The sequence below is a fragment of the Neomonachus schauinslandi genome, chromosome 14, assembly GCF_002201575.2.
Source record: "Neomonachus schauinslandi chromosome 14, ASM220157v2, whole genome shotgun sequence".
Lineage (NCBI taxonomy): Eukaryota > Metazoa > Chordata > Mammalia > Carnivora > Phocidae > Neomonachus > Neomonachus schauinslandi.
In genome coordinates, this window is record NC_058416.1 from 40,128,247 (window position 1) to 40,151,602 (window position 23,356).

The following is a 23,356-nucleotide window of genomic DNA, read 5'->3' on the forward strand; positions in this document are numbered from 1 at the left end:
CTTATAAAAAGTTTGAGCAAAATAGATAAATATATGATTAAAAAACAATATTCCCTTCATTCTCTCTGTTTCCCACCTCACCCTACTTTCATGCCTCTAAGTTGAAACTTTTTTAGTTACAGAAGATAGAAACTGATGGCTAGGTGTAGCATAAGCCAAAAAAGAGAAAATGTTTATTATTTAGTTGAAGGTTATTGGAACATCTCTGAGAAACTGAAGTATTATAGAACAATAAATCTCAAAGAAGAATAAGGACTTGGCACCTCCAGGAAATGTAGCAGCAAATGTTTGTAAGCCTTTAGAAAGCATTACTTTTGATATGACTTTAGTCAAACAACTTTCCTAGTCTTTGTGCCACTTTATTACAAATTTCACGTTTCTGGGAGAGAAATCTGGCCTACCTTGGATCAGTTGTCTACCTGAGAGGCAAACTAATGGCAGGGTCATGCAGTGTTACAAACACTGGCAGGAGGTCTGTCTTCCTGCATCCTCAAGTTTTCCTTCTAAAAGTGCTGGTGATATTAAATTGGTGTTTCTCTTTTCAGGCCTTTCATTGTACACTCATATATAGTTTTAGTAATTATAAATGGAATCATACTGCACATTTTACCCTTACTTGCTTGGTCTTTGTTTTCATTCAGTAAAAATTCTTTTTTTTACAGCTACATATGGCATTCTTTATTTAGATATATCATAATGTATTTTAACCATTTATCTGTTGATGAGTGTAGTTCTGGTTTTTCATTACTGACAGTTCTTCAGTAAGTCACATTATGTATATATGTTGTCCATGTTCTAGTTTAGACCAAAATGGAGTTGCTGGGTCAAAGGGTTTATAAATAAAACATTTTGCAACATACTACAAAATTACCTTCAGCAAGGCTATAGCAATTTGCACTTTGCTTGAGAATGGGAATCCTTTGCCTCACATCTATGCCATATTGGATATGATCTTTTTTTTTTTTTTAACTTTCGTGAATTAGGTTGGTGAAAAACATTTTTTTTTTTTTGGAAGATTTTATTTATTTATTTGACAGAGACACAGCGAGAGAAGGAACACAAGCAGGGGGAGTGGGAGAGGGAGAAGCAGGCTTTCCGCTGAGCAGAGAGCCCGATGCAGGGCTCGATCCCAGGACCCTGGGATCATGACCCGAGCCGAAGGCAGACACTTAATGACTGAGCCACCCAGGCGCCCCAAAACATTTTTTTTTTAAAGATTTTATTTATTTATTTGACAGAGACACAGCAAGAGAGGGAACACAAGCAGGGGGAGTGGGAGAGGGAGAAGCAGGCCTCCCGCAGAGCAGGGAGCCCTATGTGTATCTCAATCCCAGGACCCTGCGATCATGACCTGAGCCTAAGGCAGATGCTTAACAACTGAGCCATCCAGGCGCCGCATAAAAATGACATTCTTTATTTACATTTCTCTAATGTCTGCTAAAATGATCAGTCTTTGTGTTTTTAGTTCATATGATTTTTTTCCTTCCATATGTCTATATGATTACCTGTTGATATCCTTTGAATTGGCTATCATTTCCCTTTTCTCATTGGATGATTTTTATGGGCACTAATCCTATACCTATAGTGGGGGCAGGGTAGGTATATTCATGAAAAGGTGGCGTGTGTGTGTGTTGAGGGGAGGTTATTGTATTCTGCCCAAGTTTTACACTTGCTTAATTATGTTTCATTTAAAGAGTTGTGTAGGGCAAATAGAAGACTTATAGACTGACGTCAGTGCTAGTTTCTGGTTGATAAATATTTCACACATATTGATTTGGTGTCTTTCACCCTGTTAAGATTTTTGACATACATGAAGTCCTATCTGATTGTCCTTTGTTGCTTCTGAATTTTAGACTTACAGAGACTTCTGTAGTCAAAACTTTTATAATTTTATTTTTTAATGTCTGTGTTCTTTTTTAAATCCAAGGGAATAATACTCTTCTGAATGTCTAGGGGTAGGGAATCAAACTTTATTTGTTCCTGGTCCTAATTACCATTAATTGAATATTGGCAACTCACTATACCTTCTTTCTAATACACTATTAAGTATCCTGAAAGTATGCATACCTGTTTTTTGGTTTGGGGATTTTCTTTGGATGATAACCTATTCTGCTTGATCATAGTTCCTCATCTCTCTGTGTCAATACTATATTCTTGCTTTATCATTTTTCTTAACCAAATCTTTCTCATAATCTTTTTTTTTTCCTTAATACTTGTGCCATTTTATCCAGACTTGTCAAGTTCCCATAGTAATGCATGGGATTTTTATTGTGATTTGCATTGCTACACCTAGGGGTTCTAAGGCTGAAGATGGATTGAAATGAGTTGGGATCCAAATTTTATTTTAGGTTTAGTCATCATTTTAGGTTAGAAATCACTAATTGATAAACAGTTTGCTTGGAATTCTATACGTAAGAATTTGCTAGAGCTTACTTTCAAAAGGGAAGATTCTGGCTACTCTGGTTAAATTGAGATCAGTCAGTACAGGACACCAAAATACTCCATTTTTATGATTTTACTAGCTTATAATTTTCATTGTACCGTATTACGATGGTCTTTGTAAGATTGGTAAAAGTAGGGGCGCCTGGGTGGCTCAGTCGTTAAGCATCTGCCTTCAGCTCAGGTCATGATCCCAGGGTCCTGGGATCGAGCCCCGCATTGGGCTCCTTGCTCAGCGGGAAGCCTGCTTCTCCCTCTCCCACTCCCCCTGCTTGTGTTCCCTCTCTCACTGTGTCTCTCTCCCTTAAATAAATAAATAAAATCTTAAAAAAAAAAAAAAAAGATTGGTAAAAGTACAAATGGTTTTTAAGTGCAGTACTTCTCAGATGACATATTATGTAGAGAGGCTTACTTTTAGACTTCTTTCTAAGCCCCGTCTCTAATTATCTGACCTTGGAAAGTTTCTTTTCTTATGAAATGGGGTAAGTTGAACCAGATGATGTATGATTTTAAATCTATTTAACTCAGTAGTTTTAAAATTTGTTTTTTATACTGCTAGTTCTGTACTTAATTTTTCTTCTTGTATACCATAATGAGTTTTTAAAAAACTTTATTGTTATAGATGCAGTTCTCCTTGAAGAGGGTATTTTAACATAGGACCTCTTACTCTACATAATAACTGGTGTTTTGTTGATTAAACAAAAAAGCTTGTAAAGTGAATAACAAAAAAACCACAGTAGGTCCATACCCTAAATATTTACCTTAAGAAAACATACAAATGTACACATTTATTCACTATTTTGAAGGGGGGGGGGTGGATTTAGGTCAGAGGCCTTTTCTGTGAGTTCTTTGTATTGGTACAGGTTTCCTAGTATGAATTTTGTTTGTCTTTCATGCATTCACCCACATCCATAAGTTGTCATTTTAAGTTTCCAGTTTTGGTTTCATTAGAGTGAGAATCTAAAGATCGTTGTTAAGCAGTTTAAGTACAATATATATCTAGAGTAGAGTTTATTTAAAAATGAAAGCAGTACTTTCAGGCAAAGATAGAAGCAGTTTACATAATAATTTAATTAAGCAAGTTTGGGAATAAATAGTAACTCTTGATAAGGAGAAGAAGGAGGGCATAGTAGAAAGCCTCAAGTCACTAATGCTCACTTCCTTAAACATTACTCAGTATTTTCTACTAAGATGCTAGAGAAATTGGTTAATCCAACAAACCACAGTATGAAGTTAGTTAAAAAGACCTTTTATTATATTTGGGTCAACAATGGTAGACATTAATATTGGTAAGAGATTTCATGGAATATTCCTATTTCTAATATCTTATGTCAGAAGTATTTTATACAATTCAAAGTGTTTAAGGGAGTAGTGAAAGAAGTGACCAGTCTAGTGTCTGATGAAATAATCTCTTAAGATGTGTTTACCAAGACAAGAGTGAGGATGAAGATCTACACATGGTGCATCACTGTTCTGCTAATTCCAGCACCCTTCCCATTTTATCAATGCCTTAGCCTTCTTGATGGTATTCAGGTGTCTGTGTATTTTACTGTGTCTTTTTGGTACTCTTTCAGCTGTTTTTGACACATCATCTCAAAATTTATATTCCTTCACAAATTTTAACTTATTTGACTAAGTTTATTTGACACTGGCTAGTCAGTACATACTCAGTGTCTTTAATATAATCCTATGCCTGTTTTTCTTCTAACCTATGTTTTAGATTTCTACATTAATTCCTTATTTTCTCATACCTGTTTTTAAAGCTTCTGATGTCCACAGAATTTATCTTCTTCCGTAAGACTGTGGCCATAGTGAATTTCCATTTAAATTTAGATTAAGAAACATAGGTATTTCCGGTGGTGGCTCAGTCGGTTAGGCGTCTACCTTCTTCTCAGATGATGGTCCCGGGGTCGTGGGATCAAGCCCCGAGTCAGGCTCCCTTCTCCCTCTCCCCGCCCCCTACTCGTGCTCTCTCACTCTCTCTCAAACAAACAAATAAATAAATAAAATCTTAAAAAAGAAAGAAACATAAGTATTTCCACTGGATTTTAATAAGTCCTGTGGGACTGCCAGCCATAACTTTATTAGAACCTTTTTTCCTCATACTTGTACCTTTATATTCCTCCTTTCTTAGATACTGTGCATGTACCTCTGACATTTACACTTAAGCATCTTTTAAATGCAAATAACTTACTAGGTGATTTTGTTAGCCCATATTTCTACCTCTCTAGTACAGCTTCACATTCACTTATCTGAAATCCTGAGGCCAGATGTGTGTTGAAAATCATTTTTTTATCCTTAATTTTTAGAAAGTGCGTGTGTGTGTGTGTGTGTATGTGTGTGTTTATATCCAAAGTGTTATGTAACCCCTTTTGGGTTTGTGGTAGCATCTGGAAATCAAGCACATTAATATTGCGTGAGTGAACCACATGAATGTCTTACTGAATGGGAAAGGGTATAAAACGCCTTTGTTAGATCAGGTTTCATTCCCATGTGAGTTACTAAAAGTTTGAGGTTGTTCAGAGCTTTTTGGGTTTTAAAATTATGGATATGGAATCATGGATCTGTACATTCTTCCCTTTTAAGATCTCTGGTGTATCTTTGCATCTTAATGATGTATAAAAAATAGTTGAATTATTTTTCAAGTTGACATTGATAAGGGCTTTTCAACTGATAATCATTTAATTTACATAGCCATGTTAAATTACTTGTAACTTGTCCATAGTCTACACAGTTGTCAAAGTTTTGTTGATAGCTCACTTGTCACTGATGTTTTATTTTTAATTCATAACTCTGCAATCTGCTACTGAATAACATTGGTCTCTGTCTCTTTTCTAAAATGGAGTTGTTAATTGCCATATATTCAGGGAGATATCAAAGAGAATTAATAATTGTAAACCTTTCGTAAAGAAATACAGCATCTTAAATTGTTTTTCACTAGAGGTTCAGAATTTTTAACAGACAGTATAATAATATTTTTTCCCTCCAATGCAGGTGTTCTTTATACATTTTCCTACAGGGCTCCTCTGTGGAGAAATCCGAAAAGCATATGTAGAATTTGTCAATGTCAGCAAATGTCCTCTTACTGGATTGAAGGTTGTTTCTAAACGTCCAGAATTCTTTACTTTTGGTGGTAACACAGCTGTTCTAACACCACTAAGTCCCTCAGCTTCTGAGAACTGTAGTGCTTACAAGACTGTTGTGACAGATTCTACCTCTGTATGTACAGCACTCATATCGTCAGCTTCCTCTGTAGACTTTGGCATTGGCATAGGGAGTCAGCCAGAGGTGATTCCTGTTCCCCTTCCTGACACCGTTCTTCTGCCTGGAGCTTCAGTTCAGCTACCAATGTGGTTACGTGGGCCAGATGAAGAAGGTGTCCATGAAATTAACTTTTTGTTTTACTATGAAAGTGTGAAAAAGCAGCCTAAAATACGGTGAGTATTATAAAACTTTCTTGATTTAACCTCTGTGTTTAATGTATGTGCACAAATTCAAATAAACATTTTGATATTTGTTAACACATGTCATCGTTTCTTAAGAAATTATGCCCTTCCAAATTATACATGATGTTTATATTTGAGCTTGTCCCTAATATAAGTTCTGAGTAGCCAAAAGTAGAAAAAATGAGGCTACCTTAATCTTTTTAGTGGCTTCTATCTATAAACTTCGTGATTCTTTGATACAACTAAGTACTCTGGCCAAAGTTACCACATAATAATGAAATTCACAGGTACCGTTTGTATATGAAGACAACCTGCTATAGTCATCCTGTTTCAAGAAAATTATTTTGTTTTACCTTTCCTTTTCTCTTGTGCCCTCTCCTGACCCCTGAGAATGTATGGGGAAAAAGGTATATATTTGTAGAATAGATGATTAGGGTAGTGTTACAATGAGGGTCACTGAAGAAATCAAACCTTGGTGCTCACAAGGGTCGGTGGCCTATATATTATTAAACAACATATTATTTTATTTATGATAATGCCATTGTCATTTTTATAAAATTAACTAGGAATAATTGTGTTACTCCATTTATTAACGGAATATTTAAAATATCTTTTAAGACTTACCGTGAGGACAAAATGATACAGTACTTATAAGCATGGGGACATTTTAGATGCTCAATAAATACTAATTCTCCTTCAGAAGACAATAGAGCATACTCTGACCAAGCAGTCAGGGAAGGCTTTGTGGAATATAGTAGTGGTGAAATGAGCTTCCAAAGAAAGTAAAGATTTCAGAATTTGGATATCAAGGGGGATAGGCAAGAAAGTAGTGGGTATTCTAGGGAGTAACTATATATAAATGAAGATTTGTAAATTAGGAAATATAAACCGAATATAGTTAGTTTGGTCACAGTGTAAAATATGTGTAAAAGAAGTAAAGGGGAAACTATTAGAACTAATAAATGAATTCAGTAGAGTTGTAGGATACAAAATTAACATATAGAGATCGATTGCATTTCTATAGTTCTATAATGAACTATCAGAGAAATTAAGAAAACAGTCCTATTTACAGTTGCATAAAAAAGAATACCTAGGAATAAATTTAACCAAGGAGGTCTTTTACATTGATGAAAGAAATTGAGATGACACAAAGAAATGGAAAGATATACTGTGTTCATGGATTGGAAGAATTAATATTGTTAAAATGTTCATACTACCCAAAGCACTCTACAGATTCAGTGTAATCCCCATCAGAATACCAATGGCATGTTTTACAGAACTAGAACAAAGAATCCTAAAATTTGTATGGAACCACAAAAGACCCCAAATAGTCAAAGTAATCTTGAGGAAGAAGAATAAAGCTGGAGCTATGATGCTCCCTGATTTCAAACTGTACTACAAAGCTATAGTAATCACTGCAGTATGATACTGGCACAAAAATAGACACAGATCAATGGTACAGAATAGAGAGCCCAGAAATAAATGTATGTGTATGTGGTCAATTAAATCTATGACAAAAGAAGCAAGAATATACAGTGGAGAAGATCATTTCTTCAATAAATGATATTGGGAAAACTGGACAGCTGCATGCAAAAGAATGAAACTGGACCATTATCTTATACCATACACAAAAATAAATTCAAAATGGATTAAAGACTTGAATGTAAGACTTGATACCATAAAACTTCTAGAAGAAAACATAGGCAGTGAGCTCTTTGACATTCACTGATCTTACCAATATTTTGGGGGGTCTTCTCAGGCAAGGGCAACAAAAACTAAAACGGGATCACATCAAACTAGAAAGCTTTTGCACAGTGAAGGAGACCATCAGCAAAACAAAAAGACATCCTACTGAATGGGAGAAGGTATTTGCAAATCATGCATCAAAAATATATAGAGAACTTACACAATTTAATATAAAAAATTAAAAAATGGACAGGGGATCTAAGTCCACATTTTTCAAAAGACCTACAGATGGCCAACAGGCACATGAAAGGATGCTCAGCATCACTAATCAGGGAAATGCAAATCAAAACTACAATGAGATATTACCTCAAATTTGTCAGATTGGCTATTATCAAAGACAAAATAATAAGTGTTGGTGAGGTGGTAGAGAAAAAGGAACCCACATACACTTGGTGGAAATGTGAATTGGTACAGCCACTTTATGGAAAACAGTATACAAGTTCCTCAAAAAACTAAATAGAACTACCATACGATCCAGCAGTTCCAATTCTGGGTATTTACCTGAAGAAAACAAAACCACCATATACACTCCTATGTTCATTGCAGTAGTATTTACAATAGCCAAGATATGGAGGCAACCTAGGTGTCCCATCTATCAGGATAAAGATACACGCACGCACACACAAATGTTACTCAGCCATAAAAAAGAATGAAATTGTGCCATTTGTGATAACACGGATGGACCTAGAGGGTATTATGTTAAGTAAAATAAGACACAGAAAGACCATATTTTTTCACCTATATGTGGAATCTGAAAAAACAAAACAGAAACAGACTCATAGACACAAGGGAGAAGCTGCTGGTTATCAGAGTGGGGAGGGGGTTGGGGGTGCGGGTGAAACAGGTGAAGGGGATTAAGAGGTACAAACTTTCTAAAGTAAGTCATGGGGATGTAATCTATAGTATAGGGAATATAGTCAGTAATATTACAATAGCTTTTTATGACGACACGGTAACTAGATTTATCAAAGGGATCATTTCATAGTGTATACAAATACTGAGTCAATATGATTTATCCCTGAAACTCCTAGGACATTGTATTTCAGTTGTACTTAAAAAAAAAAAAAGAAAGAAAGAAATTTAAGAGGTAATATTAAAAAAGAGTAGTAGTAAAGGGGAATTAACATTGAAATGTAAAAAGCTCTATTGTGGAGGGCCTTCAATGCCTGGTGAAAGTTTGGGGTTTACTTGATAGGGGATCAGTTGCTTTGAAACCACTGTCAGAGAAGTGGCATAATCAGGACATTGCTACCTGAAAATTATTTTCATGTGCTATACTGATGAGTTTGGTGAGCAGACATGCCTAGAGTCTGAGAGACCATTAGTTTCCTTCCAAACTGAGAAGAAAGAATTTGAAATGAAGTTATGCTAACTAGATAATTTTACTGTATTATATTCTTTGTTTTTGTTTTAGAGTACAAATGGTCATGAGAGCAATTAGGTTTTAAAAGCTTTGTTTGGAATTAGAGAATCATAACACATGGAGAGGTTCTTCCATTAAATTTGCAATTTTGTATTTCTTCAGTCACAGAATATTAAGACACACTGCAGTTATTTGTACCAGCCGATCTTTGAATGTACGAGCTACTGTCTGCAGAAGTAATTCTCTTGAAGATGAGGAGGGCCGAGGGGGCAATATGCTAGTCTTTGTGGATGTGGAAAATAACAATACAGTAAGTTGGTTTAAAACTAAATTTTATTTTTAATTATATTAAAGTGTTTCCTTTGTTTTTAGGAAAGGATTTTTTTCCCCACAAGATAGTGTAAGGTAGGAATTTAGGAATGTTCATCTACAACAGTGTGAAAACATCTTAATTTTCCATTAACTTTGTAATTTTTTTATATATATATATTTAAGATTTTATTTATTTATTTGTCATATAGAGGGGGTGCACAAGCAGGGGGAGCAGCAGGCCAAGGGAGAGGGAGAAGCAGGCTCCCCACTGAGCAGGGGGAGCCCGATGCGGGACTTGATCCCAGGACCCTGAAATCATGACCTGAGCCGAAGGTAGACACTTCACTATCTGAGCCACCCAGGCATCCCTAACTTCATAATTTTAAGTCTAAAAGGGACCTGGTGGCATTAATATATTCGTATGATATATAGCCCCATATGTGAGTAATTCAGTACCACAGAGATCTAATAAAGTGCTTTCTAGTCTCACCATGGAGAATCTATTGATATAACTAAATTTACAAAGTTGTGTTAGGATTTCACATTCCATATTAACTTGATAACCTTCACTTACACATTTCTGAGAGTATCATTTTCTTCATATAAAGCATTTCAAACATTTTACCATTCCTGTATAAATACTCTAAATATAAAAATGAATATTAAAGAAGGGAATTGAGATCTCATGATTAAAATAAGATCTTAGCTTCAGGTTGATTTAGTTCAAATACTTACTTGAAGTGTTATTCTGAATGTCCTTTGCTTTTGGCTTCATAAACTTGTAAGGTTGCTTCTTTTTAAGATATTTGGGGTTTATATGCTAATACTTTGCTGATCTTCAACGAAAGTAACATTTGTAAAAATAAGATTTTAAGATTTTATTATTATTTAAAGATTTTATTTATTTGTCAGAGAGAGAGAGCACACAAGCAGGGGGAGCTGCAGGCAGAGTGAGAAGCAGGCTCCCCGCTGAGCAAGGAGCCCGATGTGGGACTCGATCCCAGGATGCTGGGATCATGACCTGAGCCGAAGGCAGATGCTTAACCAAGTGAGCCACCTAGGCGTCCCTAAAATTTTAAGATTTTAATAATTTCAGGAGAATAAAAAATTATGTACAGTTTAACTTTATGTGCATTGGCTGTATATTGGGATTCTGATTTGTTTTTGTTGTTTGTTTTTGCCTTAGAATGAGATATCTCAGAAAGATTAGAAGAAATGAAAATGCTACAGTTTTGATTCAAAATTGACAACAAGGGGTGCCTGGGTGGTGCAGTCGGTTAAGCCTCTGACTCTTGATTTAGGCTCAGGCTCTGCTCTCAGGCTCCAAGCTCAGGGCAGAGTCTGCTTAAGTTTCTCTTTCTCTCTCTCTCTCTCTGCCCCTCCCCTCTGTGCTTGCACACGCACTCTCTGTCTCTTCTCTCTAAAAATAGATAAAAAAAAATTGATAACAAATACTGTTTGGTCTAGTAAATACTACCAGTAACTCATTATGATAGGTTCTAATAACTGAATACCTTTCAGTATTTTAAAATTTGCCACTGGTGTACATTATAGTTAGATACAGTTTTTGGATAGAATGTTGACTTCTCTGTTTTAAGAACATTTAAGGAGAGGGTGCCTGGATGGCTCAGTCAGTTAAATCTCTGACTCTTGATCTCAGCTCAGGTCTTGATCTCAGGTGGTGAGTTCAAGCCTGGCATTGGGCTCCATGCTGGGTGTGGAGCCTACTTAAAAGAAAAAAAAAAGAATGTTTAAGGAAGGATTTAAATAACTTAAGCTTTCTGAAATGTATATTGTTTATTTCAAAATAAAAATTTCATCTTATGTTAATCAGTACTTTGGTAGCAGTGTCAGAATATTGTTTTCATTAGAACACTCTAAGTTTGTGCTCCTAAATCCTGAACGACTCTTATTTCTTTTCGATAGAGTGAAGCAGGTGTTAAGGAATTTCATATAGTACAAGTATCAAGTAGTAGCAAACACTGGAAGTTACAGAAATCTGTAAATCTCTCTGAAAACAAAGGTTTGTGACTTTTTCCTTCTTCATAGTGAATTCTCACATCTTCATTGCTTGATTTTTTTTTTCAGAGTAGTACTATAATATCATAAGATTGTTGGCACCTTTTTAATAATTAACTTTAAAGCATTCAGTTGTGTTTTCATTAGTGTATTTGTGAATCAAATTACCTTTCTTAATTCATTCTTTCCCATTTTTTATTTCCTTCCACATCTTTCTGTCTGCATTTTCTTTAATCAACTGGAAAATCAGTGCCTGAGTACACGATCACTTTCAAAATTTCAAACAATGCAGAAACACGTAGACTAGAATATGGAAGGTTCTTTTTGTTTTCTTTGCTGTTTTTCTGTGTATAATGATACCTCTGTAATGACTGACTTTTCCATGTATTTCCATACCTAGATAATGCTCAAACAGAAGAATATACATACTTGTGATATATATTGACAAATTGGTTTCCAGAATATTTCTATCAATTTATTATCCTGGCAGTAATATGAGAATGCCAAGTAAGAGTGTAGTGAAGCTAGCAAAATGATATTTGCTCTTTCTGGAGGATTGTACAGTATATTTCAAAAAATATAAAAATGTTTAAACTCTTCTTTAGTCTTGGTAATCCTTATTTTTGGAATTTATACAAAGGAATTAATTCAGAATACATGAAAATCCATACATTGAAAACAGAGCAGTGTATTGCAAGTTATTGGAAAAATTCAGTGTGGATTTAATGTAAATTATAACTCAGACTATTTTTTAGTCATTAAAATACGTTAACATTTTAAAAATGTTTACAATACTGAGAAAATGCATCATAGCACAGTATGTGCATATAATATTGATATAAATCATACATATGAAAAAATACTGAAAGGAAATGAAGAAATGATAGAGTGGTGGGATTGTGGGCTCCCTGGTTCCCAGGTTCTGATCTTTTAAACTTTTCTGTTTATCTGTAATGTCACACACACATACCCCAACATGTATTTCAAGAAAATTGAATTTCATCCTTTTTAAGAGCTGAAATTTGCTTTATGGAGATGAAAAGAAAGATTTTTTCATTAAACATTATTTATAATTGTGAATTATTTTTCAGTTTGACTAAGGAAGCATGAATGAGTAAGGTTTTACCGTGTCATAAGCAGCTAAGAAAGATCTTTGAAATTTTTTCTTTTCTTTCTAGATGCCAAACTTGCCAGTAGAGAGAAGGGAAAATTTTGCTTCAAGGCAATACGATGTAAGGAAAAAGAAGGTAAATTCATTTTATTTTCACACTTTCCTAAGGGTCATTTTATATTTCATGCCAATGATATTGATTAGTTTGTTTTCCTGTTTTTCAGTTGCCACACAGTTCTCAGAAAAATATACCTTTGCAGATATCATCTTTGGAAGTGAACAGGTATGCAAATGAGGACAGTAGCATTTGATTTTAAAAGTCACAGTTTTAGAATATCTGACTATTTTGGCAAAACTATTGATTTAGTAATCCCCAGAATCTTTTGTGAATGAACATGTCAACTTTGTTGGGTTTTGCAACTTATCTTCATGTTTCAAAACAGAGCAGAAATGCTATATGGATTATACCATTTTAATTAGTAAACTAACTTCCTTTTGAGAGTATCACAGGTAAAAAGTATAATCCTTGGGATTAAAAAATGAAACCGGATTATACAAGGGAACCTATTTATTAGGGAAAGTGGTCACAGTGGAACATAAAGATGATAATCGTCTGGATTTTGGTGTATCATATGGTTCTGACATCCAAATAATAAACTTTTTTGTGATTTTAAATATGTTGTCTAGGACAGTGATAATCCAACTTAATTATTTGTAAGAATCACCTAGAGCAGTGGTTTTCAAACTTTCAGAGACTGTACATATGAGTATCTGGGGCAAGAGCAGATTCTAATTCAGTAGGCCTGGGATGGGACCTGAGAGTCTAAATTGCTATAAGTTGGGGCACCTGGTTGGTGCAGTCAGTAGAACATGTGATTCTTGATCTTGGGATCATGAATTAAAGCCCACATTGGGCACAGAGTTTACTTAATAAAAAATATGTATAATAAATTGTTATAAGCTCCTAGATGATGTTGAGGTTATCAGTCTGCAGACCCTATTTTTGATCTAGAAAATTTTGTAAAAATGAAGGCTTTGTCTCCCCAACTCTAAAAATTATGGCTCATTACGTCTTGGGTGGGGTTTAGGAATGTGCATTTTCAACCAGCTCTGCAGATAATCAGAAGACGTGATCTGGTGATCTGCTTTGAGAAATACTGGACCAAGGGTATAAAATTCCGTGTAGTTGTGCCCTGTTACTGTTATTATTGCTGCTGTTTCAGTTACTGTTTCTTCTTTGTGTTTTTTTCTTTGATAATCCTAGACATTCTTACACTTTTGTATTTCTCTTATCATTTGCCTTCATCTGACACATTCTTTGTGGCTATCTTTTGACTACTTGAAGAAATAGTTACTTAGAATATCTCAGTGTACCAAAAGCCCAGTAATTCCCAAACAATGTGACTTTTGGCAGCACTGTGCCTCTTGAGTGATTGAATTTAGGTTTCATGATTTCAGTTGTTTGTTCTGTTCATTTCTTTTTGAAACTTAAAATCTTTAGAGACATAATTCAGACCCTTAAGTTATATTACGATTGTAATTTTTATTGTATTTGTTGCCAAATAATTTTGCATAGGAGTACTGAAGAAGGCAGAAACAAAGACATTTTCCCTTTTGACGAATCTGGTTGAATAAATAGAACTCACCAAGCACTACAGGTTACTGAGAAACCTATAGGGACAATTGTTTACCAGAAAATAGTTCACTCTTAAAGGGGAAAACATCTATTTATTAATATTTAATAATTAACTTGAAACTTAGCATCTATGTAATATAGCCTACAATGCAGGGAATCTTAAGTATAGAGATTTTACTATGAAACACAGTATTCTGTGAAAGGAAATCCTGTAGTTCTGATTCCATTTAAAATTTTTTTAAAAATTCTTTTTTCATGTTCTCTCCCTTCAAGTATAAAAACCATATTAAGACCAGTAATTCCATTTGCATTCTGTTTCATTGGACGTTGTCTAGGGTTCTAAGTATTTGAATGAGAAATATTTCTGTTATTTTAATAGTACAAAGAATATTACTTTTCAATAATTTATTTTTTATGCATTTTCTTAGAACTACCCATTATCCTCCCTTGATACTTGGAAGGTCAAACCTAATGTCATGGCAGTGTAGTTTAATTACTTTGAGATAGTAGCTTTAAGATTCAGGGTAATGTGTACCAAATATTTTAGGTGTTTAACTGTCTTCGTGTGTTTTACAGCCTCCCTGTACTGACAAATTGACAAGAAATTATTGAATAAGCCTTTTGGTTATACAGAAATATATAGAGAAATATAAATTTTGGTAGGGTATATTTAGTTGAAAACATTTATGTAGATAAATGATTTTCTTTTAACAGATAATAAGTTCAGCAAGTCCATGTGCAGACTTCTTTTACCGAAGTTTATCTTCTGAATTAAAGAAACCACAAGCCCAGCCATCTGTGCATGCAGAAAAACAGTCAATAGAGGATGCTGTGAGATTAATTCAGAAGTGCAGTGAGGTGGATTTCAATATTGTTGTATTATGGAAGGTATGTGTTATTAAATTATTTCAGCAAGCCTTGCTTGTAGATTCTTCAGCCTTAAGCTAAAGAACAAATGTAAGCTGGTATTATATTTTTTCTGTGTAAAATTTTTGGTTTCAATATTTAAATTATTTTATAAATTTTTTTAACAGTTCCATAATGACTTTTTAAATCTTTTTTTTTTTTTAAGATTTTATTTATTTATTTGAGGGAGAGAGAGAGAGTGTACGTGCATAAGCGGGAGGAAGGGCAGAGGGAGAGAGACAAGCAGACTCCCCACTGTGCAGGGAGCCTCATGCAGGGCTTGATCCCAGGACCCTGAGATCATGACCTGAGCTGAAGTCAGACACTTAACTGACTGAGCCACCCAGGCGCCCCCCAAAATGACTTTTTTTACTTAGAGAAAGAATTCATTCAAATTAGATAACTTTCTTCTTTGTTACTACTCTTAGTTCTTAGTGGTACTGAGAACATTGTAGATATAGTAAGCTCCATGAAAACAAGTATCATTATTAAACTCTTTATTATGGGCATTTTCAAATACCAGAAAGAGAAAAAATAGCACTGTGAACCTTCAGGTACCCATTACTCAGGCTCCATAGTCATTAATATGTTGCTATTCATTTTTCATCTATTCCAGTAGCCCCTCTCCTTTGTTTTATTTTTACCTTCATTTTTTGCTGTAGTATTTTTTTAATAACATAATATTTTATCTGTAAATGCTTCTGTATTTACTTCTAGCAGATGAGGACTCTCTTATATAACATAACCCCAGAGTATTTTTTATCTCACCCAACCAAATAACAATAATTTTGAATTATTATCTCTTTGTTGGTTTGTTTTCAGTTTTTCCAAATTATTTGAAAATATTTTAAGTTTTTATTTTTTTAAAGATTTTATTTATTTGAGAGAGAGAGAGAGAGACAGAGCACAACAGGGAGGGGCAGAGGGAGAGGGAGAAGTGGACTCAACTCTGAGCAGGGAGCCTGATTCGGGACTCGATCCCAGGACCCTGAGATCATGACCTGAGCTGAAGGCAGAGGCTCCACAGACTGAGCCACCCAGGCACCCTGAAAATATTTTAAGTTTTTAAAAATCACATCCAGATAAGATCCACACATGGCAGACCAGAATGAGATGGTTTAGACTTTAGTCTTCCTTAAAGTTATTTACTATAATACAGAGGAGGCTTGTTTCTCACAGTGCACCCTTTTGTATTTTATGCATGTATTATAAGAATTTGTAATTATATATAAATTATGTTACATATAATATATAATAAAATTACATATTATTTTTTAAAAGACAGTTCTACAGTGCAATTAAGGATCTTGCCCTAGGATATTCACCTGAACAGGGTGGAAAGGTTTGATTTTATGTTGTTTGAAAAAAGGGCTCACATAGAGATACGCCCATAGTAGATGATCAGTACACGTATTTTTAAATTGGTTCAGATACTCTATTCTTTTTTACTACATCACACATTTTCTAATAAACCTTTTTAAAACCAAGGTGGCATGAGTTTTTTTTTTCTTTTTTGCATGAGTTTCAATAAATTTAAACAAAATGGTACTTTAATTGATTTAGGTGTATAATAATAAAAAGATCAGTTTCCCATTTTTAGCTTGAAATCAAATCTTCTTGAAGCTTAGGATCAAGAGGCTTCTATTTTCAGGCTCAGTGGTATTGCCCCTTAATGCAAACCAACCACTCATTAAATGTATACTAGACCCTTGAGGTATGTGGCTGCATTCCAGATTTCTGCCATGTAACAATTTGAAATATTTCTGAGACAAGATTTTGAGTAATGTATCTGTACTCTGTATTAATTGTTAAGTCCACAGTTTGGCTGGGGGGAAAACAGCCCTGAACAGCAGCCCACTACTGCTAGTATTGCTGATTACATGAAGAAGAAAACTAAGCTGTGATGCTCCTTGGCTAGAAAATGGAAGTTTGAATAGAATAAAGAATAGGATATTAAGTTGATTGTGGCTAGTATCTAAGTTTAGCACATACTCATTTGAGAAAGTGGTAGATTTTCTTTAGTGAAGTGTCTAGATAATGCAAAAAAGCACTGCATGAAAGGAAACTTGAAAAGTCATTTAAGTTGTGGAGTAGGAAACAGGAAGCATTAGGAGTCTTTCAGTAAAATAGGATGCAGGAGAAAAACGAAGAGCTCAGACAACATTTTTGTGAAAAATAATTGGAAAAGGGGCACAGAACAATTCCTAACCAGTCTTAACCAAATGTAAAGGTTTGTTTTAAAAAGTTAAGTCTTTGTGCAGAGAGAAGAATACATTATAGAATTTGACAAGGCTATGGATGATTTTTGTTCAATCCCGTGAGACCATTGGAAAAAACATAAGACATGTCTCAGAACTTTACCCTGTCAGCACTCATCCTCTCAGCTAAAGGCCCACCGCAGCAGGTGTTTACAGCATCGCTGGGCTGTATAGTAATGCACACTGAGCAGGTCCCGGCTGTCCTGTGTCTTTGTGCAGCACTGCTCCAGGTGTGATGTATGGGTGGCAAAACTAGCCATGATAAAATAAGTACACAGATTGAAAATATGAAATGAAAACATTTAGAAACTTTTATAGCATTTTGCCTGAGAAATGTTATGTCTGTTGAATCTAATAGTAAAAAAATTGGGCTTGTCAAAAAATTTTTAAGCCTTTGTATTTGCATAATGTGATGATAACAGTATATCAGAGCCATTTACATATAACATTTTCTCTGGGGCAGAAGCAATTCAAGAGGGTGATGAGTTATATGCTGGAACCAGTGTTTTGATATAGATGAAATCAGCCTTTTTTTTTTTTTTTAAGTGTATGTACTTACGGTTAAGATATCCAAGGGTGTGACATTTTCACTTACAAGATTAATGATTGTACTCACTGATTTTGTTCTACTAGGTGATAAACCCTGAGGCATTTCAGAAGCAAGACTATGAGAAAAAATGTTTTGCCTGTATATCGTCAGTCCAGTAACAAAAAGGCTTGTGTTAGAGCACTGCTCTTTTGGACTAGTTTCTTAAGAGCTCTAGAGAACATTGAAAAAGATTTTAAGATGTGTCCCTTAAATATTCAGGCCAACTGTGTTAAATTGAAGCAAAACAAATTTTGACAGATTCTCTGTTGATTGAATGAATAAATAAAAGTAGAAATTCTGACGCATCCATAGTGTTGATAATTGTTAAGTAGCCATTATATTTCTCCCTTCCATCAAATATTGCATTCCTTACTTTTGAGGTTACTGCCAACAAAGGTAACATTTTTGTGCTTTGTATGTTTAGGCTTATGTAGTAGAAGATAGTAAGCAGCTTATTTTGGAAGGTCAGCATCATGTTATTCTTCACACTATAGGAAAAGAAGCCTTTTCATGTCCTCAGAAACAGGTAATAACAGAGTTTTCTTTGGGTCTTCTTGTGAACTGTAGAGTTTTTTGTTTGGTTGGTTTTGGGGTTTTTAAAGGGGTCTGGCTTGTGCAGGCTTTTATATTGAGATTGGAGTGGGGGGGCTTGGTGGCAGAAGACTAATTTAAATGAGAAATGAACATGAATTAAAATTTATTAGCATCTCGTAAGAGTATGAAGATACACTTGTGATCTTGAGGTTTCTAATAAATATTCTATACTGAATCTAGAATTCGTAGTATAAAAAGAATTAATTTGCTTGAGAGGAAGGGAAACAAGCCTATACCACTGCCGAACTCCAGGGAGGGCAAAGCATAAAATGTGAAGGATGCTCCATGGAGTGGTGCAGCAGCTGGTAATAGTGTTTAATGTGTTTTCTGATTTCTCATAAAATACTGTTTCATCTTACCAAAAAGTTCTCATAGTATATATGAACAAAATTTAAGCACATCCAGTAATTCAAACAGTGACCTTGTATTGTGTTTATAAATACTGGATCTTAATTTCCAGCTTTCTCATTATTTTTGAAAACTTTTATTTTGAAATAATTTTCAAACTTGCAGAAAAGCTGCAAGTATAGTATAAAGGACTCTCTCATACTTTTCACCAAGGTTCACCAGTGGTTAGCATTTTACCTTCTTTGCTTTATCATTTTTTTCTCTATTTATGTACACATTGATTTTTTTTTTTTCTTAATTTACTCCCAGGTAAATTGCAGACATCCTTCTCTACCCCCATTTAGTTCACGAGTATTCCTAAGAATAAGGACAATCTCTTATATAATCACAGACACCATTATTAAATTCAGGAAGTTTAACATTGATGCAGTACTCATATTAGTCCATATTCAGATGTCATCAGAGGTCTCCATTATATGCTTGACAGTTTTTTTTTTCCTACCCAGGCCAGTCCAGGATCATGAGTTGCATTTGCTTGTCATGTCTCTTTAGTCTCCTTTAATCTGGGACAGTTTCTGAGCCTTGATCTGTCATTATGTCATTGACATCTTTGAGGAGCATGGGCCATTTATTTTAATGTAGAATAATACCTCTTTGGGTTTTTCTTGTGTTTCTTCATGATTAGATTAAGGTTATACATTTTTTGGCAGGAATACCACAGAAGTGATGTTTATGTCCTTGTCAGTGTATTATATCAAAAAGCACTTGATATTAATTTGTTTCATTATCAGTGATGGATCATTTGATTAAGATGGTCTCCACCGTATTTTTCTACAGTAAAGTTACTGTTTTTCCTTTCATTTTCTAATAAGTAATTTGTGGGGAGATAATTTGGACCTATGTAAATGTCTGATTTCTTATCAAACCTATGTCCACTAGTTTTAATGAAGATATCAAATTTAACCCCAAATCTATTTCTTAATTAAAAAATTGTTTCTTCACCTTTGATTAATACAGAAGTCCCAAGTTTTAGTTGTATATAAACTTTTGATAATTTGGAACATCTCAAACATTGGCAAAATTAGCACTTAGAAAATGAAGAAGTGATTTCTATAAAAGTTATTCATGTTATATTTTCATTTTACATACCATGAATGGCATATCATTTTTATTTCTCTGTATTTCACCTTTGAAATATTTTTTATTCTCTTTATATGATTAACTGAGCTTGAGAGATAAGGCAGTTTCATAATACTGTGAATAATAGATTTGGAGCCCAAAGACTTTGAGATTGATGACCAAATTACTTGCATAACTTGATGATCCTTAGCTTACTACTCACTTACAAGACAAAGATAATAGTTCTTTACTCCTTGCCTCTCTTGTGTGGAACTGTCATAAGGTATGAATCAGATCCTTATTGTCAAATTACTGGACAAATATTTAGCGCTGGTTGTGAAAATACTTTTTGCTACTTTTAAGCTGGGAGAAGGGGAAACTCTTTTAAATATTCTCTCAGTAAATTAGCTCAGGCCTTTGGTATCCTTTTATGGCTATTGTTCGTGTGTTTTCTACCTAAGTGGCATATGGAAATTTATTTAGTATAGTTTAGAAGTCTCAAACAATAGCTTGGTTTTTTTGATGTTTAGAATATATTAAACAATAATACATTTTTTGAACTTTCTATTAAAGTGTAAGATAAATACAGAATAGTTGAATAGCTCATTGAATTTCACAAATTGAAGAACACTTCAGTATAACCAGGACCCAGATCAAGAAATAGAACATAAGTAGCACCCCAGAAGTTCTGCTTCCCTTCTCTTCTTTCCTCCAGAGTAAACCTTTAGTCACTTTTCTCTGACTTCTAAATCAAAAGCAAATTTAGTTCTTGCTTTTACAGCTGTATACATCAGGGATCAACAAACCTTTTCTGTCAGTAGCCAGATGATAATATTTTAGGCTGTGCTGGCCAGAAGGTCTTTGTCTTAATTACTCATCTCTGTTGTTGGAGTCCAAAAGCAACCATAAACAGTATGTAAACAAATGGATATGGCTGTTTCAATAAAACTTTCTTTACAAAAACAGGAAGCAGGCTGGGTTTGGCCCGTGGGCTATAGTTTGCCAATCCCTAGTGCAGATCAAAATCCCAACTAGGCTAGCAGGAAATTAAAAATCAAAATTTCCCTAGATGGTAAAGAAAAATGGAGAAAAATGGTTAAAAAAGATAATAATAGTAGAAAGGGGGTGATATTCTCTGTTTTCATTTAGGTGATAATGATATTTATTGAAATGTTTACGGTGTGCCTGGCACTGGCTATACTGAGACTTTTACATGCATGATTAACCTTCAGTTAATACAGATGAAGTACTGTCATCTATAATAAACACAGCAGTCTATTTTCAAAATGAAATATTAAAGCAATTTTAGTTCTTCAACTATTAAAACAGGTGCTATACAATTCAATGTCTATGGCTTAAGTACTAAGTAACAACCACAACAGATTTTGAAATTATTATGAACCCCTTTTTATAAATAAGGAAATTCAGTTTTAAAGTATTAAATACCTTATGTGAAGTTGCTGGAACTTAAGTCTAACTCCAGCACATAATAAATAGGGAATGAATAAATGATTCTGATCCTAGATTGTTTATCCTCAATTGTATCGCAGATGATTCTGTTAGTTTAAATAACAGCAGAAAAAGTATTGTTCATGCTTTCCTTTATCTCAACTGGTTTTAACTTCTTTTTTTTGTATATGCTATGTTTTAACAAGATAATGTTTTTATTGTCATATATATTTTTTTCTTTTCTCAGGAGCCACCAGAAATGGAACTATTAAAATTTTTCAGGCCAGAAAACACTACAGTTCCTTTAAGACCATCCGTAGAGCAGCTTTCTAATCTCATTAAAACGAGTCTTCACTATCCAGAATCATTTAATCATCCATTTCATCAAAAAAGGTCTGAGGTTTATTTTTGTTAAAATTTTTCTACAGTGCACGTGTGCGTATATACGCACACACTTTTATTTATTTATTTTAACAATGGCATTAACCCCAGTATTGAAGAAGAAATTTAGAATAATATTGAGTCTATGGAAATTGCTCTTAAATAATTTACCCTTTACTATGATTACTATATGCTGCAGCTGTGGTTAGAGGTAGATAATTGCCTTCGACACCTCAGTTGCTGCAAGTTTCCTTTTGGTGAGCATGTTTATCATTAAGTCAAAACCAAGAAAAAATATAATTTTGGTTTTGTTTTAGACACAAATTAAATGTAAGAAATGACTATAGTATAGACTCATCAAACAGTTCAAATTTAGACAGCATTATGAAGCTTTACTAAGTGCTAAATGCTAACTTCTTGGAGAATGATGTTCAGTTGACCCTTGAACAGTGTGGTTCCATCTATGTGGGTCTACTTATACATGATCTTTTTTGATAAATACAGTATTGTAAATGTGTTTTCTCTTAAGGATTTTCTTGATAACATTTTCTTTTCTCCAGCTTACTTTATTGTAAGAATATAAAATATAATTCATGTAACATACCAAATATGTGTTACTTGACAGTTTGTGTTATTGGTGAGGCTTTGAGTCAGCAGTAGGCTATTAGTAGTTAAGTTTCTGGGTAGTCAGAAGGTATACACAGATTTTTGACTGTGTGGAGGTTAGCACCTCTAACCCCTTTGTTGTTCAGGGGGCATCTGTATTTGTAATTTTGGTAAGTAGCTTGATTATATAAACTTAAAATGACACTTCAAAAAGTTGCTAGTTTGCAGGTATAAGAAAAGATGGAGAGACGTCTATTAGAACCAGTCTATAAGTAATAAGTGAAGGTATGAATTTTGGTGAAAAATTCACCCTGGATAAGGGTGGCGATGGGGTGGGATAGAACAAAAAGAGAACAGTGACCTGCAGAACAATGACATCTGAGAGAAAAGCTAAAGAAAAAGGAATCCACAAAGAAGACTAGTTGAGAAGTAATTAGGAAGAAAAGACCAATGAGGAGAAAGTGGTATCTCAAAAATTGAGTGAGAACAGTTCAAGGAAAAAGAATGGTTTAATGGTTTAAAATGCTGCAGAAATGTCAAGTAGTAAATGGACTAGAAAATTATTTATTGGATCTGACAAGAGGTCATTAATGGTTTTTTAGAAGAATGTTACTATATAATGGGAGTGCAATCAGGGTATAATAGGTTGAGGAGAGATTGGGAGGTAAGTAAGTAAAGTGTAGTCTACTAGTGTAGACCACCCTTTCAGAAAGCTGGGCTATGAACAGGGATCCAGGAATATCCATTCAGTATTGTTTTCTTACCAGGTAAGATATGGTTATGTTTATGGTCTTGAAGGAAATGATGGGATATAGGGAGAATAACAGAATCCTTAATAGATGGAAAGATACACAGTCCAAAGAATCACAGGATTAGCTTTGGACTGCAGAAGGGATCTCCTTACTATTGAAACAGGGAGAGAAGAAAGTAGGGAGAAATTTTAACGTATTCACACATTATGGAGTGCCTCCATTTTAGGGAATATTTCTAGGAGCAAAGTAATATAGGAGATAAGAGAATAAAGGATAGAACAT

At 34.3% G+C, this 23,356-nt stretch overlaps 1 protein-coding gene across 2 annotated transcripts in view; it reads left to right on the top strand.

Annotated features, from left to right (window-relative positions):
• Positions 1 to 23,356, top strand: part of TRAPPC8 (trafficking protein particle complex subunit 8) — an 82,322-nt gene that overhangs the window by 52,019 nt on the left and 6,947 nt on the right. For both annotated transcript variants that reach the window (XM_044920855.1, XM_021686086.1), the window contains exons 20-27: positions 5,434 to 5,876; positions 9,157 to 9,304; positions 11,233 to 11,329; positions 12,504 to 12,572; positions 12,661 to 12,719; positions 14,787 to 14,960; positions 18,250 to 18,351; positions 21,583 to 21,728. In XM_044920855.1, the coding sequence (XP_044776790.1) occupies positions 5,434 to 5,876; positions 9,157 to 9,304; positions 11,233 to 11,329; positions 12,504 to 12,572; positions 12,661 to 12,719; positions 14,787 to 14,960; positions 18,250 to 18,351; positions 21,583 to 21,728 (1,238 nt within the window). The remainder of the gene's footprint in view (positions 1 to 5,433; positions 5,877 to 9,156; positions 9,305 to 11,232; positions 11,330 to 12,503; positions 12,573 to 12,660; positions 12,720 to 14,786; positions 14,961 to 18,249; positions 18,352 to 21,582; positions 21,729 to 23,356) is intronic.